The following is an 18,648-nucleotide window of genomic DNA, read 5'->3' on the forward strand; positions in this document are numbered from 1 at the left end:
TTGTGTCTGTTGTGGGTTAAATATATTAGCGTTGTGTCTGTTGTGGGTCCAATATGTGAGCGTTGTGTCTGTTGTGGGTCAAATATGTGAGTGTTGTGTCTGTTGTGGGTCAAATATGTGAGCGTTGTGTCTGTTGTGGGTCCAATATGTGAGTGTTGTGTCTGTTGTGGGTCCAATATGTGAGTGTTGTGTCTGTTGTGGGTCCAATATGTGAGCGTTGTGTCTGTTGTGGGTCCAATATGTGAGTGTTGTGTCTGTTGTGGGTTAAATATGTGAGCGTTGTGTCTGTTGTGGGTCCAATATGTGAGTGTTGTGTCTGTTGTGGGTTAAATATGTGAGTGTTGTGTCTGTTGTGGGTTAAATATGTGAGCGTTGTGTCTGTTGTGGGTCCAATATGTGAGCGTTGTGTCTGTTGTGGGTTAAATATGTGAGCGTTGTGTCTGTTGTGGGTCCAATATGTGAGTGTTGTGTCTGTTGTGGGTCAAATATGTGAGTGTTGTGTCTGTTGTGGGTCCAATATGTGAGCGTTGTGTCTGTTGTGGGTCCAATATGTGAGTGTTGTGTCTGTTGTGGGTTAAATATGTGAGTGTTGTGTCTGTGAGCGTTGTGTCTGTTGTGGGTTAAATATGTGAGCGTTGTGTCTGTTGTGGGTCCAATATGTGAGTGTTGTGTCTGTTGTGGGTCCAATATGTGAGCGTTGTGTCTGTTGTGGGTCCAATATGTGAGTGTTGTGTCTGTTGTGGGTCCAATATGTGAGTGTTGTGTCTGTTGTGGGTCCAATATGTGAGTGTTGTGTCTTTGCATATTAACTAAACAGGAAATGACAACATTTTGGGGATTATAGTAAAGTTGAATTCCCTTTACATGTATACATACATATAAATGATTTATTAATCTGATGTGCTTGTGAATACTGCTATAGACTGAATGTGTCTAAATGCCTTGAGTCAAGTCATCTGATATATTCCCATCCTACCTGCCTTTCATTTTGTGCACTCATAATCTCGGAATATAATCTGTCTCATTAGATATCTCCACATCTGTTTCGGTTCCTGATGACAAATGGTTATCTACACTGGAAAGCACCCACTGGCTAGACTACACAAGGTAAATGCATAACCAAAAAGAATCAAGGTCTTTCTCTCCACTCCTCGTCATTTCCCATCTGGCAGTTTTTAAGTCAAATTGTTAACAGACTGACTGATGAAGAAAAGCGGTCAATCCCAAACCATAAAACCTCAAAATCTAAATGGAAAACAGCTAAAATAATATGACAGCTGAGTTGTAAGTGAAGCAGGGTTCTTTTTATGTCATATTATCTCACAACAGCAGAGACAGAATCATCTGAACAATGAATTTACTGCTGTGTTTGTGACATGAATAATAATAATACGTTACTTATGAAGTAGCAACCGAGGTCTGATGCATATTACTTTCCTGTGCTTGTAGGTCGTGTTTGAGGAAAGCTTCAGAAGTCGCCTGCCTGCTTCGTGGTGGTCACCTGACTGTGGCACTGCAAGGTGAGTCATGTGACTCCAGACTGCAGCTCATATTATTCAATCCATTCATTATTCAAGGTGCCTCCCTCCCATTAATCCCTCGTTAGGACGTGCCCTGAAGAAGCTTTCAAAGCTCGGCTCAGCCTACATGCACACTGTCAATTAGCCTTCATGCAACATGCTTTCAAGACAAGGTGGCCGGAACAATCTGAGAATGAGAGAAGAATTGAAACTAAATTGCAAGAAATGGAGCACATGATTGGTTATTACCATATACTTTGATATCGATATATATCACAATATAAAGCAAATCAATATGTCTGTAAGGCTTATAAATGGAGTCTATATCCTGGTAAGTGAGATATATGTGGATGTAAAACTCTAAAATAAAATATCTACTGTTTATGATCTGTATTACACAGTTATCACAGATACCTTATTTTGACATGACAATATCCAAAATCTAAGACCATATCTTGTCTCATTTCACGATATAAATCAATTTATTGCCCAACGCTAGTTTATAGTTATATATTTATATTGAAAACTGTTGGAGGTGCATTAGAACCATGTGGACCTAAAGGTAGGTGTAGCTCTCTGTGTACCTTTAAAGAGATGGAGCAGGGTTTTTACCTGTGACTATGATATTTTAAGAATATGGGCATTGATTAATTTCACTGTTAAATAGCCCTTTCTGGCTTTGCCATCTTTCACTCCCTACACCAAAGTCTGTAGAGAAAATCAGTCGATTTTCATCATGGCAGAGTGGAGTTGTTGATCCACTGCTCAGGTTTTTTTTGTAGTTATTTTCAGTGCTGCTGAGTGCATGTAGAGATACTCACAGACTCCCCGAGATTAGTGTTGCTTTGTCGGAGGAAGACGTCAACTGTTGTTTGTTGTGCACAAGAGGTGTCAACTGATCAGCCGGTGTTATTAAGATGGATCAGGTGGCAGGGAATGCTGCTAAACAAACCACGTAAACCCAGACATGCACTGAAGGTGACCTACTGTCTGTGCTGCCTTCAACTTTCTCCTGCAGATGTAACCAGCAACTATTGAACATGTGTTGAAATGTGAATATATATATATATATATATATAGTATAATAAGGGGGAACAATAAACCCTCTTATTGTGTGCTCTCTTAATATGAGGCATCATGAATATAAAAGTCAAGTAAACAAGTAAACAATGTGTCATGTCAGTGAGAGTGAGTATGAAACAGCATGTTTTTAATTCAAAGTATTACTGTCATTGTATAATCTAAAAAGGTAAAATGATCCAACAGAGGTCCTGGGAATGAAAAGGGACATTTTGAAATGTTTGTTCTGAAAAAGGTAAAATGAAGATTATTGGCTGGCCTTGTGTTATAATCATGGCTTGTGGAATTAAACTGAAATAAAAATGTGAATCATCTGAGGACTGGTAAATAATGCAATGTGAAAGTCTTTGGCTGATTGATCATAAAACACAAGAACAGATGATAAGATCACCCTGCAGAGTTTTGCATTTTTGTGTTTGTCCTTCATTATGATTGTTTTCCTAAGCATGTGAGATAAGAGAAGTCACTTATTACAGTTACACACATGACAAAGTACAATCAATGTAATGTGACAATAATATGAGGAGTTTGTTCTTGTCATTAGAGCAAAGTAACAAGAAAATGCAAAAGAAAATAAGAGGGCCATTATTATAAAGAGTAGAGGAAAGAAGACGGTACCATTTGCACAATTTGAACTTGGAAGTTTATAACTATTCTAATTTCAGTGAGGTAAAAGTAAGAGGGGGACCCTGACCCTGGTTTTGTAGCAAGAGGTTTTGGTCTTGAATGGACCTCAGTCTCCTGTCAGAGGAGAGCGGGTCAAACGGTTCCTCTTCAGAGTCCTGGAAGTGGACTGTTACTGAAGGGAGGGCGGATTAACAACAACAAGCACTATAAACAACCAGCAGTGTCACATCTGTGTCATCTGCTTGTATCCACTGATTGTTCTCTGGTGTCGCAGAGGCAGAGGACCGGGACGTGAGCTGTGTGGTGTCCAGCCTGGTGCAGGTCATGTGTGACCCTCACTGTCGCACCCAGCGCGGTTTCCAGGGCCTGGTGCAGAAGGAGTGGGTGATGGCCGGCCACCGCTTCTACAGCCGCATCAACTATCACCGTGACAACGACAAAGAGGAGGTCAGAGGTCACGCTCCACACGGAAAACACAAGACACAAGTCCACAAGACAGCCACAGTGTTTATACAGCGCTCTTATACATGAACAGGGTTTTCTAATAATTAAATATGGATTTTCAATCTTTTTTTAAAATATTTTCCAACATATTTCTATAATGGCTATAGAATATAGAATAGCTATATATAATTAAATGAGATACTAACTAGGGCTGGACAATGTATTGATATTATATCTATATCAAGACATGAGACGAGATACCATCTTAGATATTAAGGTGTTTGTGATGACGTTTCCTGGTTTTAAAGGCTGTTGCATTTATAATAATAATCGTATTTATTATATTGAATACATTAGTCAAATACACTATTAAATATGATAAATTAAATATTATATTTATTGATTGAAACAAACACATGGAATTGACATAATTTTACTGCATATACAATTAATAACAACACGTATTTGACACGTAAATATCCTTCATTTAACAATAAAAAGAGCCAAAGAAATAAAGCCGGTATTACCTGAAATGAAAAGTAATAATAAGTGTATTTTAAGATCATGTAATACAGATCATAAAAGTCCAGCCTGATCATACATTTTCTTTCTTTCTTTATTTAATGTCGCACTCCTTTGAGAAGCAGAAACGTCTCAAAAGGGAACTTTTCATGTCCAGAGAAACAACCTGTGTGCAGCTTTATATCCACAAATATCTCACTTATCAGGAGATTGCCTAAAATATCCAGATATTATTTCTTAGTAATATCGCCCAGCCTCGGCACTAACACATTGTCATCTTTTTCTGTTTGGAATGAGCGTGTGACAGACAGACAGACAGACAGACAGACAGACAGACAGACGATTGTCTGAAGTTTGTAAACCACTCACTCTCACATGAAAAGGCCACAGAGAAAATCTGAATTCTCAGTTTGTGGGGACATAATAATTTCTAGTCTAAGTTTCTGTCAAACACCAAATTCACAAAATAACACGTTTGAAGTTACTTATGGAGGCAGCAGTAGATCAACAGACGTAAAATCGTTGTTTTGTTGCAGTGATTATGAAGTCAAGTTACAAATTGACACAAACTTTTCTGGCAGAAATCTTGATCTAAAGATATTGTAGATTTTAGCATAGATTTCAGCGCTGAATATCCATCAGTACCTCAAAAACCCTGCACTGTCACTTTAAAGTGAGACATATTTCACTCTTAAGTTTAACATAGGACAAGTTAAAAATGTCATTTTAATCCCTTTCCTTCTTATCCTTTCATCAACCTTATTTTCTCCTAATATTTCCCTTCACTCCAATCACTTAATATCGTCTCTTTCCCTTCCTCTGTCTTGTCCTTCTTTGGTCTATTTCTGTCCTTCTCCTTTCAATCCGTCCTCACATCCATCTGTCATTCCGTGCAGGCTCCAGTCTTCCTGCTCTTTTTGGACTGTGTGTGGCAGTTGTGGTCCCAGTATCCCTCTCGCTTCCAGCTGACCGAGGACTTCCTGTTAGCGCTGCACGACAGCGTCCAGCTGCCGCTCTTCTCCAGCTTCCTGGCCAACTGCCAACGAGAGAGATGCAAACGCTCGCAGGTAGACCAGCTTTGACTTGTCCTGACAAATTAAATTAAAGTCTAACTCATTGTGAATTACATTTTACATTAACAGTTACACTTAGAGCTGAAACAATTAATCCATTACTAAATTAATCAACAACTATTTTGATCATCGGTTTGATGCTTTTTTCATGATTAAAACCAGATTTCCGATTGTTTAAGTTTCCTAAATGTGAGTATTTTCTTCATTTCTTTGCTCTGGAGAACAAAGAAATCATTAAAAGTGAATCATTTTGGTTTGTGGACAAAACAAGACATTTGAGAACATCATCATTTCCAGGTTTGACGAACACCGATCAACATTTTTTAAGGTTTTCTGATATTTTATGGACCAAACGATTGATCGAAAAAATAATCGACAGATTAATCGATTATGAAAATAATCATTAGTTGCAGCTGTAGTAACACTTCCTAACACATATTATATATATCATGGTATTTATTGATTTATTGATTGACTTGTCCGGTAAATCCTTTCTTATCTTAGTTAATGACACAAAAACACGTTTTTCAGAACCATGGTCAGTCGTACACGCCTGTCAACGGCTGGAGAGACGGGCCTCATCCCGACTCTTCCTCAGATCCATGTGACCCTCCTCTTCCTCCGGTGTGGGACTGGGCCCTGCAGTACAGCAAACACAGACAAGACCGCTTCACTCAACCCGTCCCCCCGAGCCCTCCGCTCCAACCACTGCTCAATGGAAACCTCAACACCAACCCAGACACTCACAAGGTAGCGGTTGTCTCGTCTTTTTCATGGTGCAACACGCCCTCTAGTGGCCACTGTTGGCCTCTCTCAGTCCAACAGACTGCAGCTCTTTCTTCAGTGAACTGACGATACATTTTGTGCAGTTTGGATGTTGACCATTGTTTGGAAATCAACACATTTTATTGGATGTGTTGTTTTAAATTTTAAACAAAGGTGAAAATACAGTTTAATCTGCACATTTTGCTGGATTATCAGTATGGGAGCACTTTAAGTGGTAGTTCAGGTGATTTGAAATGATTTTATATGAGTTACCGTCACACAGTCAAGACTTTTGGAGGTTTTTGTTGTTATTGTTGTTGTGTTGGGTAACAGACATGTTTATATTTAAAAGTTACTAACCATTACACCGCCTTTTCCACTTGGGAACTGTGGTTTGTTGCATTGTAAACCACTTCCTCCTGCACCAAACCACATAGAGAAAATCACCAAGTTTGGTTTATTCTTTGTCGTTTGTCTTTTTCCATCTCGGTCATTGTTTGAAAAGAAGACGACAAACAACAAAGAATTAACCAAACTTGCTGATTGTCCTGTAATCACTTTATTGTGGTTAAAAAAAATAACAATAAAAAAGTTGACAGAAGGTGACATGTTTGTTCATTCTTTCAATATCTTGAGCATTTGTGCCACCCCCCCCCCACCAACAGCTTTTATACAGTGAATGAAACTTAAATGAATCAGCTTTGACTTCAGTGTGTTGTGTTCCATTTGCAAGTGTCTTGAAATAAACCTCGACTCACGTCTCTTCTCACTGACTCACTCTATCCACCAGCTGACTGACACCATCCCCGGCTCAGTCTTCCTCTTCTCCCGAGGAACCTTCTCCTGTCCGGCTAACCTGCTTCCCTGGCGCAGCACCAGTTCAGGCATTTACAAAAAGAGCCACAGGAGGGCGCCGTCCTCCGAGGGCGTACCCAGCCTGGAGAGGCTGCTGAAAGCTTGGGCGCTGACTGAGATTCCCCAGGGCCTGACTTCCAACTCTGGATCTCAAGGACCTCTTGACCCCTTTGAGCCTTTACTGCCTGTACTGATGGGGCCCTGCATGGGCCTGTGGAAGGAATGCTACCTACGGGGGGCGCTCCATGCACAGGTATGTGGGAAACATGCTCTTATTTTATTAAAAAATCTAAATAAAAAAGTCACTTCATTATTCTGATGGACTCTCATATTGCGTCCAGCCTGTATGAGAGTTCAGCAGATGATTTAAAAAAAATACAAAATGTTCTTTTGTCCTCGGTTTTAATGGCTGAACTGGGATTTGATCCTGTGCTTCCATAACATCAAAAACAAGGTGAGTCTTTGGGACTTTTATGTTTCTCAGACAGATATTTTGTTTGTACAGATACTGACGACAGGAACTGGATCAGGTTTAAATGCTAACTGACCTGATGAGACTGGCACACGCAGAGGTTCAGAGGTCACAGAGGTTCAGGGGTCACAGAGGTTCAGGGGTCACAGTGGTTCAGGGGTCAGGGTCACAGAGGTTCAGGGGTCACAGAGGTTCAGGGGTCACAGTGGTTCAGAGGTTCAGGGGTCACAGAGGTTCAGGGGTCACAGAGGTTCAGAGGTTCAGGGGTCACAGAGGTGTTTAATGTGGGTGATACTGAGTTCTCGATATAATCTGTGAGAAACAATTAAGAAGTTCTAACTCTTAAGATATTATTTTTTGTCCATATTACCCTCCCCTTTCTTGAAGGCCAGTATGTCAGCCTTACATAAGTCAAATGTCACAATTGGAGCTACGGAATTGGGTAAAATCGAGCAGCGACAACCGTCCACATGCAAATCAAATATGTTCAGCAGAAGCATCTTTAATAATCTAACACAAAAAGCCGACCTGTTTTTTTCCTCCATCTGTTTGTTCCTGTGTTTCTTTGTCATCCTCAAGGCAACATTTTGGAATGTAGGTTATGGCCCAAGGATCTGGATCCAGAGATGCACCAGAATCTGGATTAATGATCTCTATCATTTGCATGTAGCTTTGTTTGACTAGAATAGGGGAAGTATTTATGAAAAATTGTGCTTCCCATCCTCAGTTTCCCCTGAGTTGAGAAATATCTTCCTTCTTTTCTTTGTTACATGCTCACCAGTGACACTTGTTAGCAAAGATGGCGGACACTGTTTACATTCAGCCAATGAGGCCCCGCCCCCCTACGAGTGGGTCTAAAACGTGCCTCGGACCAAATACTACCCGTGTTCTCGTAATGCAAAGGTGAAATGTTCCTTTAACCTTGCGAGACAGGGTTTCCACATTTTCAGTGATTTATTACAGTACTACTGTGTAGTTTGGTCAAAATCAGGATCTTGATCTGTTCTCTGTAATCGACCAATACAACAGAACTCTGTTTTACAAGAACCTTCCATTTAATATTCCACATGTGAACAGAAACTGCTTTTCTCTTATATTCACTGAAGACATTTACAAACTGTGAGTGACGACACTTTACTGAAGACTCTGGAATATCACGGAATATCACGGAATATCACGACTGCGTCGTCACTGGATGACGGGCCTTTGATGTGCAGATTAGTCCGAGCTTTTGATCGACAGCTCCAAATATGGACGTGGAGCAGCGTCGGTGACGTGTGCACAGTGGTGTGTGGATGTGTGTTAAGAATAGTGCAGGCTCTCGTGGGAGGACACACTTGTCTGTTTTAAAGGAGCTGCAGTGGAACAACTAAAATACCATTTTAGGTTCATGTTGTAGAAGTTTGTGTCATTTAATATTTTACCCTACAGTGCCACTCACAATTAAAGTGATAATGATGTACTGTATAATTCTTTATTATAGATTTAACAGGTCATGTTAAAAAAAACACCACCTAGCTTCTGTTAGTTACTCTTTATTCACACACTGCAGGCTGATACACAGCCTCTCTTATTATTGTGCGACTCTCACAATAAGGAGGAGGAATAACTCCAAATATGCAGGTGACAGAGATATTGTCTCAATAAAAAAACATCTGCACAAAGAAAGCTGATCCGCTTTTCTATGTTGATAAGAGCATTAAAATGAGAAGAAATAATGGGACAAAAAGAAATTACCTGAAACCTGAACTATAACTTAAAAACCTGGAATGAAACCTGAATGAAACCATACAAACAGTAAAGGTGATGACAGCCATTGAAATGAATGGCAGCTACAGAAACCGGTAAGAATGCTGATTCCTCTGTGGCGTGAGACGTGAGACGTGAGACGTGAGACGTGAGGTTGACTGGGAAACTCTAACCGTGTTGTTCTCCGTCCTCAGGCTTTCTCACATCCCATCTCTGCCAACCATCCCCACCCAGTGGAGCGACTGGCCGCGGAGGTTCAGGCGCTCAAAGACAAACTATCTCAGGCGTCCGCCGGCCCGGACGTGAAGCCGCCCATCAAGACGGCCGAGCGCCGGCTGACCGACGCCAACCTGAACCAGAACACCAACAACGGCACCTTCCTCTTTCCGGCCTCCAGGCCTCACGGCACGTGTGTGTCCAGAGTTACGGCTCCGCCTACCTCCACCAACCACCAGCACGCCTCCTCCAGAGGCCGTCCCCCGACCACAGCCGCTCCCTCCCGGTCCAGCCACAGGGACAACAGCAGCAAACACACCTTCCTGTTTGGACACTCCTCATCAACAGAGGCTCGTCCCGATCAACGCTACCACCCGGCTCCCAACACCGCCAAGCTGCCCAAGAGCAACGGATCCGTAGCTTCCTGATGTTTGCCCTCGGTCGCTCCTCAGACCGCTTTCTCCTCCTGTCGGCACAACGTGATCCGAAAGGAGACGTGAGTGAAGCGGACAGAGGGGAGTCCTCGTCGATAAGGCCTTTGCACATCAACCGCAACGTCAATAATGATGAACACTGAGGTGAATTTTGATGCACATTCAATATCGATCGGTGTTTCACAAACCTCCAAATCAAGAAATCATCAAATGTCTTCGAAAATGACGAAAATGATTCAGTTATAAATGATTCCTTTTTTTCATATATGGAGCAAAGAAAATATTCACATTTAAGAAGCTGAAAAATCAGACGACTTGTTTAAATGACTAAAATAACAACTCAAAACCATTCGTCAATTATCAAAATACTTCATTCATTAAGTCATGGATGATCGTCGCAGCCGTTACTTGGTTGATGTCGTGCTTATGTCAGTGTTTTTAAAGATGAGAGGAAACTAATTCTAACTCTGTAAATATAGTCCAGTGTTGACATGACGTCACACTCCTCGTGTTTTGTTATTAAAGCTTGGACCGACGCCGAGCGCCACAGGAAACCTCATATAAATATGCTGAACACAAATGAGACTGTTTACCATATTTACAGTAACAGTCCCCTGTCATACGTACAGTATATATATATATATATATATATATATATATATATATATATAAGTATGTTCTGATACTCGTATCACTCCCAGTAACCGTGAGACTGTACACAGTAACCTGTGCACTGTTCTTGATCACATTTGTGCTCATGCATGGAGCACCTGTGTGACAGTGTGCATGTGACAGGGTCCATGCATTGATACTCAGAATCAGATCATCCCTGTTCCCGACCTGTGTCACAGGTTTGCTACAGTGTGTCTGTGCACAGTGTGTGTGTGTGTGTGCGTGTGTGTGTGTGCGTGAACACAGCAGCAGACACACAAGGACTCACCACTCAGTCGCTGTGAAGATGCATTCGTGTTGTTCCTGTGATGAGAACTCTGTGAGCCATGAAATGACTCGGAGCGAACTTCTGTCCGACCTTACAAACCAGGACATGTTTTCAATGGTGAGTAGTTATAATAGTGACATCATAGTTACTGGTTACTGGTTACTGGTGTTAGGCCTAGTTCACACTGCTGCGGCGTCTCTCCTCGTTTCCTCTCTCTCACGCGTGTCGTTCCCAGCAGAGATGGACAGAGACAAAGATGGATGGATAGAGACTTTATTGAAGATCTGCTGATAATGATATTGACATTCTACCAGCAGCAGTACATAAACCTGACACTAGAGCTGTAACCGGGCCTTAAAGGTGAGGCCCGACGAGGCCCGACGAGGCCCGAGCTCGACAAGTACATTTTAAATAACGGCTTTTTTAAAAACCTGAACCCGTTTACAGCCCGACATTATTCACATGTTGGAACAAAGAATTAAAATAAGTCCTCTGTTAACGTCGTAACATCTCAACACTCTAATAGACCTTGAAGGAGGAGTGGGTTCGACTCCGGAGAGCTCTGGGTCTCAGACACATGCCACACATCCAGTGTGAACCCGGTTGAACTGCATCAGCTGTTGTACTGGTGTAACTGTCAGTCGTGGGGAGGCGGTCCAGCTCCGCCCTGACCGTCCTGCAACATTTTACTCTGCTGGAGTAAAGGCAGTTACTGTACATTCATGCTGTACTGTACCAAAGCGAGCTTAATGTCATGCTGTCAACAACACACATTGTGATCTCTGTTGATTTCTAGGATACACGTGTCATCTATCAGTCAAACAAACAAACAAACGTGTGTGATGTTCAAAGGCCGTCGGAGGTTTTCACTCCGCTTCTCATCGTCTGTACCGTCATCAGAAACAGTGACTGCAGTTTAATGTGTTTGTTAAAACAAAAGTATCAAGTGTTCCTTTAATCAAATGTTTCTAACATGCAATGAAACAAAAAAGGGCTGAAGATGCTTCATAATAATATAATAATTATAATAATGTAATAAGCACATGTCACATGACCCTTTAAACAAAGACGGAGGGTCACAGGAGCAGAGACTGTGATGTCATCAGCTGATTGTTTGAACTCACCTTTAACCTGTGTGTGACATCACGTTTCTGTCATGCAGGAGAAAAATGGAAGAATGGTTTCTCCTCTCAGCTCACAGAGGAGGAGAGCCTCTGTTTTTCTTTTTCTTTTCTTCCTCCTTTAACTCCCGCCGCTGTGACGTCGGTGGTGGAATTTAGGACATGAGAGCTATTTTGGTGTCGTTCTCATATCTGAGCGGCCGTGCTGCAGCCCTCTGAGACGTTACTGCAGTTTTACATCATTTCTAGCTTTAGTTGTCGTGCAGACACAAGTGCGTGTGGTTTCTGCCCAAATTTAGTAGGAAACTGATCGTTGCACCATCATTTTGGTGGAATTAAGACTTATTATTATTATTATTGTTCTACTTTTTGCTTCTTGTATTTTTTTTGAATGCCGTACCTTGAGAAGGTACGAGTGTTGGAAACAAAGGAAAGTTTATTTCCTCCTGGCGCTGGTGCATTAGAACGCTGCCAGTATTTAGGTCAAGGACTTGTCGTCCTGCACCTTTAAATCCAAACAGGTCGTCTGTCGGTCACATGATGTGGAGTTGGTGTTATTTCCACGGATGAATGCAATCATGTTGTTTTTGAACAGAGTGTCTGAAGGTACCCGAGTTGTTGGAATTATTGATTATGAAATGATTGTAAATATAAGTATTCACTACATTTCAGAGGTGTGAAATCATCGTCACAGTTCCCGCTGCTCTGTATCCACATTAAGTTCATGTTTTTGGTACGAATGTCAATTCAATCTTTGCCAGATGTACATATTTCTTTTTGTATCAGCATGTTTTTAAACTGATAAATAAATAAAAGTGTTATCAGTTCATAAACTCCCAGCTATGCTTGTAATTTCAACATACTCCGCTCACAAACTTTATTTAATTTCTTTTTTTAAACAAAATACTGTACAGTGTGATCTGCGACACTTAAAAAAAAGTAGCATGGCACGGTAACAACAGCTTTAAAATGTCAAATCCAAACCAGCTCGTTTGATCTGTACAGTCGGAATAAAAAGTGCAAAATGCTTCAATACATCAACAGGAAATGTTACACATTAAAATCCAAAATTCACGTCACATGTAAAAGCTCCTCGTACCAGAGTCTGGACAATGAAGCTCTGCACGTTTGTAGAAAACCTGCATGATTTTTAAAACACGAATAAGACGTCATTTCACATTTTACAAGTTTCCAATGGTCTATGCATGTTGGCACTTAAACCTATAGACTTTAGTGTCACGCGACATACGTGACACTAAAGTCAGACATGACCACTCGACATCAGAGCAACACTGAAGAGAGTTAAAAAGACGGTGTGTTTGAATCAGATAACGACAGACTGGAAAAACTGATTTGTGCCACTGATCAAAAGACCGACACAAAATGTCTGGAACACTCTCTCTTAAACTTGGACATTTGAAGTTTGTGTCATTTCAGAAACGACTCACTCCCCGCACCAAAGTCCATGGAGAAATTAAGTGTTTTTACATCATAGCAGACAAGAGTTGTTGATCCACTGCTGCCCCCCCCCACACACACACACACCTAAAAATGCAGATTTTCTCTATGGACTTTAGTGCGGGAGAGAAAGTGGTTTGAAAACGTAAGTTTTCAGTCGATAAATGTTGTTTAATGGTGAGAAAAGTGATGCTAATGTTCTCAGGATATAAGCAGGCATAGATGCTGCTGGGTCAAATCTGTTCCCATGTGTTTGTTTTTGTTCTTTTTGTCGGTACCTCATAAAAACCACACTTGAAAAAACCCAAACTATCACTTTTAGAATGTCATTTGTTGTAGTCTGAAGTCACTAGGTAGTTTTAATGGCAGTGGAAGTGCATTGAAAACATCAGTTCATAGACAGAGAGAGACAAACCGGAAGTCCAGGAACAAAACACACACAGCTTTCACTTCACCCCCAGCAACTCCCAAACTCCTTCCCTGTGTGCTGCTGCTGCTGCTGCTGCTGGAGCTGCTGCTGCTGCTGCTGGAGCTGCTGCTGCTGCTGCTGGAGCTGCTGCTGCTGCTGCTGCAGGATGCTGTGGGAGCCACAGAGGAACCCGGAGGAGGACGAGGGCCCCAGGCCCCCCAGCTGGCGCATGGATTTGCACATGGGGCAGGGATAATCGGACAAACCCTCAATGTCCTCAAAGGCCAGGTTGACAATCTGGTCGCAGCAGGGGCTGCAGTAGAGGTGGCCGCAGGAGAGACGCTTCAGACGGGTCTCGTAAGTGATGCAGCACTGGCAGTGTGGAAGGTCAGGGCCCAGCGACAGTGACCCCGTCAGTGAGCTGCTGTCCAGGCTGCCCGCCTGACTGGAGCTCAGCTTGTTTGGAGACCTGAGACGACGGAGGACACAGTTAGCGTGAGACAGTCCTCACACTGTAAAGCTGAGCTGGTTTTGTGAATGATTGGATATCATGGAATCAACAGTCGACTTAACTTCTTTGATGTTTTTTTATTCTTTGATAAAAAACATCAAAACTTTACTTTAAACCTTTTAGTAGTAAGTATGTGCTACTTTAAAAGGTTTTTTTTTGCCTTTTTTATAACAGATATATTTTTTATATCTTGATAAGACTGATATTGTGATTTAGGTCACGGTTGTTTTCTATCCATAGAAAGTTTGGTGTAAACATCCACATGTTCAAATACACTTTTTTCTAGGCTGAATTCAACCATTGTGGAAATGGAGACCTAATGTTAGCTTAGCTTAGCTTAGCATAGCATAAAGACTGAAAGCAGATGGAAACTGCTAGCCTGTGTGTTGACATTTAGGAAAAGAAAAAAAAGCTTATAAGTTTGGTTTTGAATTGCTGACAAGCTATGTTCCTTTGTTATCATGCTAAGCTATAAGCATGCTATGCTAAGACTAGCTGTTAGCCGTAGCCTCATATGCAACACACAGGTATACAAAACAAAAATTCAAACTCATTTACCGGTATGAAAAGAATAAGTTATTGAACATTTCAAGAAAACATATTGTTGTTGCTTATTTTATAAAATCTCTATTTTACATCCAGTCTGTGGAGAAGGCGTGTCCAAAACTCCTTAAGAGTTAAGACATTATCAACTGTTTTAGTCAACAAACATTACTTAACATGCTTTTATTTTGTCATAACTGATGGTAAAATGATGACATTTGAGTGAGTGAGTGAGTGAGTGAGTGAGTCAGACTCGTCACATGCAAATTAAAAACAGATTTGTTCCTGTGAAATTCAACTGGTAAAACAAGTGGAAATATGCGACGGTGAGGCTGGAGTTTGGAAGGTGACTCACTGACATTAAAGGCACAGTTGAGGTTCCAGAGTGAAGCCTCTGATTGGCCACCTCGCCGTCACTTCACGCTCGATTTGTCCTCAAAGTAGAAATATTTCAACTCGAGTGACGCACGATGTGTGTGGAAATCGCACTCGGCCCGGTCAACGTGAAAATGGCTTCTGTGCGTTGACTTTGTCTCTGTAAACTTGTCGTGCAACAAATTCATGTCTGGTGTGAACGCAGCATTAGGCCCGTTTACACCTGTCATTAAAATGTGTTTACAGGGGTAAATACACCCGAGACACATTGAGGATGGATTGTTATCTGATCTGCCAAACCACTTTGGGAGGTGGTCAGAGATGCATTGTGACCACATTAGTGAACATCAGTGTAAATGCAACAGTCTCCGTTGGTGTCTCCAAGCGTCACAGTCTCCTCTGCTGTTGTTGGTTTTCTGCTTTTCAAAGACGACATCGTCCCCTGCAAAGACGAGTCCGTACAATAGCAACGACTTCATGTGCGGCTAATGTTGTTGATCTTAGGGCAATCAGGTCTTGATGTGGACACCAGAGACGCATGTTAAAACCAGGTGGAAATGCATGTGCTGAAGAGCTATCCCATCCCAGAAAGTGGTTACTATGAAATTTTGAAATCTTCACTTGAGAGGATTAAAAGGCATGAAACCTCAGCATGAGTCCACTGGTTTGAGCTCTCATCCTCCATTGCACCGGGTTGAAGGAGAGTCATGTGATTGTAGATGGTGTACACTATGTGTATTTCCATCATTCCTATTTTTAGGGAAGCATCAGCCAATCGGATCTGTCTGCATTAGTGATTGTACACAAATTGATTCATATCTGATTTATTTCCACATACGAATGAGGCCTGAATCTGATCTGACGATGTGTATACGTGTATATATATATATATGTGTATACGTATATATATATATATATGTATATATATATATATATATATACATATACATATACATATGTACATATATGTGTATATATAGATATATGTGTACAGATATATATATGTGTATAGATATATATGTGTACAGATATATATATATGTGTATAGATATATATATATCTATACACATATATATCTGTACAGATACATATATGTACAGATATATATGTGTAAAGATATATATGTGTACAGATATAGATATATATATGTGTACAGATATATATATGTATATGTGTACAGATATATATATGTGTATAGATATATATATATATAACAACCTGGAAGCTCTAATAGCCTGTGAACCTGACGGTTCAGCCTGTTGCTTTGGTGCTGGAGCTGTGACTCTCGTGAACAGCTGCAGTATTCAACATCATGAGATGAAATTCACGCGCGCGCGCTGATCAATGTCATGTAACATCAGTGGATTCCAGTGGGTCACACCTTAACAGAATCCGATTATTACCTCATAATAATCTGATTCATTAGCTTGTGTAACACCAGCTGCTCTCACTGAGGACACGCAGGAGTAAATGAGCAATTTAAACAAAAAAAAACCTGTTGTCATAACAACTGTGAAGTGAACTGACCTGTGTTTTAAAAATGATATCAATTATTCTGACCTCGATATGAAACAGGGGGAGAAAACAGTGGGACACGTGACAGGAATAATGAAACCCTCACGACTCACCTGGTCGAAGACGAATCTTTGAAGCAGTCGAAGCTGAGAGCAGCGAGGATCCTCCACAGCAGATCCATGCTGCTTCCTCTCATGGTAACATCCACATACAAGCGACCTGCTGCTGCTTCATATTCCAGCAAACAAACAAACAAACAAACAAACAAAGGAAAAGCTCAGCTCCGCCCACTTCCACCGTTTACATCTGCTCATTCACAGGATCGTCTTCATCATCATGTGCAGTCACGAGAGGAAGAGGAGAACTGTTTCATTTCGTGTCGCTGTTTGTTTCTCTCCTCCTCCTCGTCCTGCTCTTCCTCTTGCTTCTTCTGCAGCAATAGCAGATTGTGGACACAGGGGGCGCAGCTGAGTAGTTTCATGTGCCTCAAGCTAAAGCAAGAAAAGTGTGTTTTCCTCTCTTTTATCTTGTCCTTCTGTTCTTTCACCGCTTTTGACTTTTGTTTGTGATCAAATATGTTCCCTTTGATTTTTTCGTCACAAAAAATGATCAAATCATCAAATTTATCCAAGAAAATACAATATTGAAGAAAACTCTAATAATGAGTGCAGAGAAACCACATCTCTGTCAAAACCTGATTTGAATGAAAGTAAAACATGTTTTTAAATTATAGTAGTAGTGAAGGATGAGGACAGGTGAATGAATGATGAGGACAGGTGAATAAATGATGAGGACAGGTGAATGAATGATGAGGACAGGTGAATGAATGATGAGGACAGGTGAATGATGAGGACAGGTGAATGAATGATGAGGACAGGTGAAGGATGAGGACAGGTGAATGAATGATGAGGACAGGTGAATGATGAGGACAGGTGAACCGGTGTGAATTAAGGTCCCTGAGTGAGTGAGTGAGTGAGAAAGTTAAAACATCTGCGACCTTTGACCCATGTGGACTGATACAGTATGTGTTTACATAGGTGTGTCTTTAATGAAAAACAAGTGAACATGTGAGATTTGTGTCTCCGTGTCGTTTTTGCACGACACAGGAAAGAACCCCAGCCTTGTACTTTTTAAACAAGCTGCTTTTTCACTTTAACTTGAGTACATTTTTAGACCAGTACTTTTACTTGAGTAGAATGTTTCAGAACTCTTTTCACCTCAAGTTCAGATGTGTTTATCTCAGCGACATCTTAACAGGTCACAATGAATTGTTTCATGTTTCAAGTCCTTCTGGATCCAGGGGATCAAACTGCAGGTCAAAGTGTTTCATCTGCGCTTTTTGACCACATTGCATTTTCATTTATTTTTATTTTTATTTTATTTCAGCTTGTACAACACTTTGAGGCAACAGGGTATGTTTTTAAAAGTGTGTGTATAAATTAACCCGACCTTGACCCTGAGCCCTCACAGGTCATCTGAAAGGCTTGGGATGTTAAACAACCATTAACTGGCCCAAATTATTGGTAATTCCATATTTCCAGATTGATAGATGGCCACCTCAATTATGAGCAGAAATATTTGCAGTACATCAATGCTGCCCTGAGCTCTCTCCACTCATCCCCAGAACAACACAGGTGAACTCCGACATTCATGCAACTTGTAAAATGAAGAACCAGGAACTGGGTCAGGGGGTGAACACTCGAGACAGGTTTCTAGACTTCAGACTCTAAATACAAGGATTTTTCCTCCACACAGTCAGAAGTGAAGAGCTCTCTTGGACAAGAGTGTCTCCAACTATACTAAAGCCAATCCAGTCGCTGATATTTAAAACAATCACCTGCAAAACTGAGAACCTTGTGACCTCAGATCTCTCAGGGCAGATAATAATATCACATCCGAACAGGGTCATTATGGTATAAACCACTCAAACAGTCATCTTTATGGTTTCCTCAGCTGAACTCTTAACAAAACAGAAATCTTGTAATTTGGCCCCAGACAATTGTTGGGTAAATACTGCCA

General features: G+C 41.1%; 2 protein-coding genes across 2 annotated transcripts in view; one reads left to right on the forward strand and one right to left on the reverse strand.

Annotated features, from left to right (window-relative positions):
- Nucleotides 1-12,651, forward strand: part of mtmr11 (myotubularin related protein 11) — a 43,583-nt gene extending 30,932 nt beyond the window's left edge. The window contains exons 11-17 of the mRNA XM_058647678.1: nucleotides 1,029-1,107; nucleotides 1,450-1,520; nucleotides 3,502-3,674; nucleotides 5,090-5,260; nucleotides 5,798-6,016; nucleotides 6,822-7,139; nucleotides 9,302-12,651. Of these exons, the coding sequence (XP_058503661.1) occupies nucleotides 1,029-1,107; nucleotides 1,450-1,520; nucleotides 3,502-3,674; nucleotides 5,090-5,260; nucleotides 5,798-6,016; nucleotides 6,822-7,139; nucleotides 9,302-9,751 (1,481 nt within the window). The 3' untranslated portion in view covers nucleotides 9,752-12,651. The remainder of the gene's footprint in view (nucleotides 1-1,028; nucleotides 1,108-1,449; nucleotides 1,521-3,501; nucleotides 3,675-5,089; nucleotides 5,261-5,797; nucleotides 6,017-6,821; nucleotides 7,140-9,301) is intronic.
- A 115-nt stretch (nucleotides 12,652-12,766) lies between these two features.
- LOC131471237 (hybrid signal transduction histidine kinase B-like) lies at nucleotides 12,767-17,049 on the reverse strand. Its single transcript, XM_058647679.1, has 2 exons — nucleotides 16,743-17,049; nucleotides 12,767-14,154 (listed from the first exon to the last, which is right to left on the reverse strand). The coding sequence occupies exons 1-2, from the start codon at nucleotides 16,823-16,825 to the stop codon at nucleotides 13,728-13,730; spliced, it is 510 nt and encodes a 169-aa protein (XP_058503662.1). The 5' UTR covers nucleotides 16,826-17,049; the 3' UTR covers nucleotides 12,767-13,727.
- Between the last annotated feature and the right edge of the window lie 1,599 nt (nucleotides 17,050-18,648).

The sequence above is a fragment of the Solea solea genome, chromosome 13 (assembly GCF_958295425.1).
Source record: "Solea solea chromosome 13, fSolSol10.1, whole genome shotgun sequence".
Classification (NCBI taxonomy): Eukaryota; Metazoa; Chordata; class Actinopteri; order Pleuronectiformes; family Soleidae; genus Solea; species Solea solea.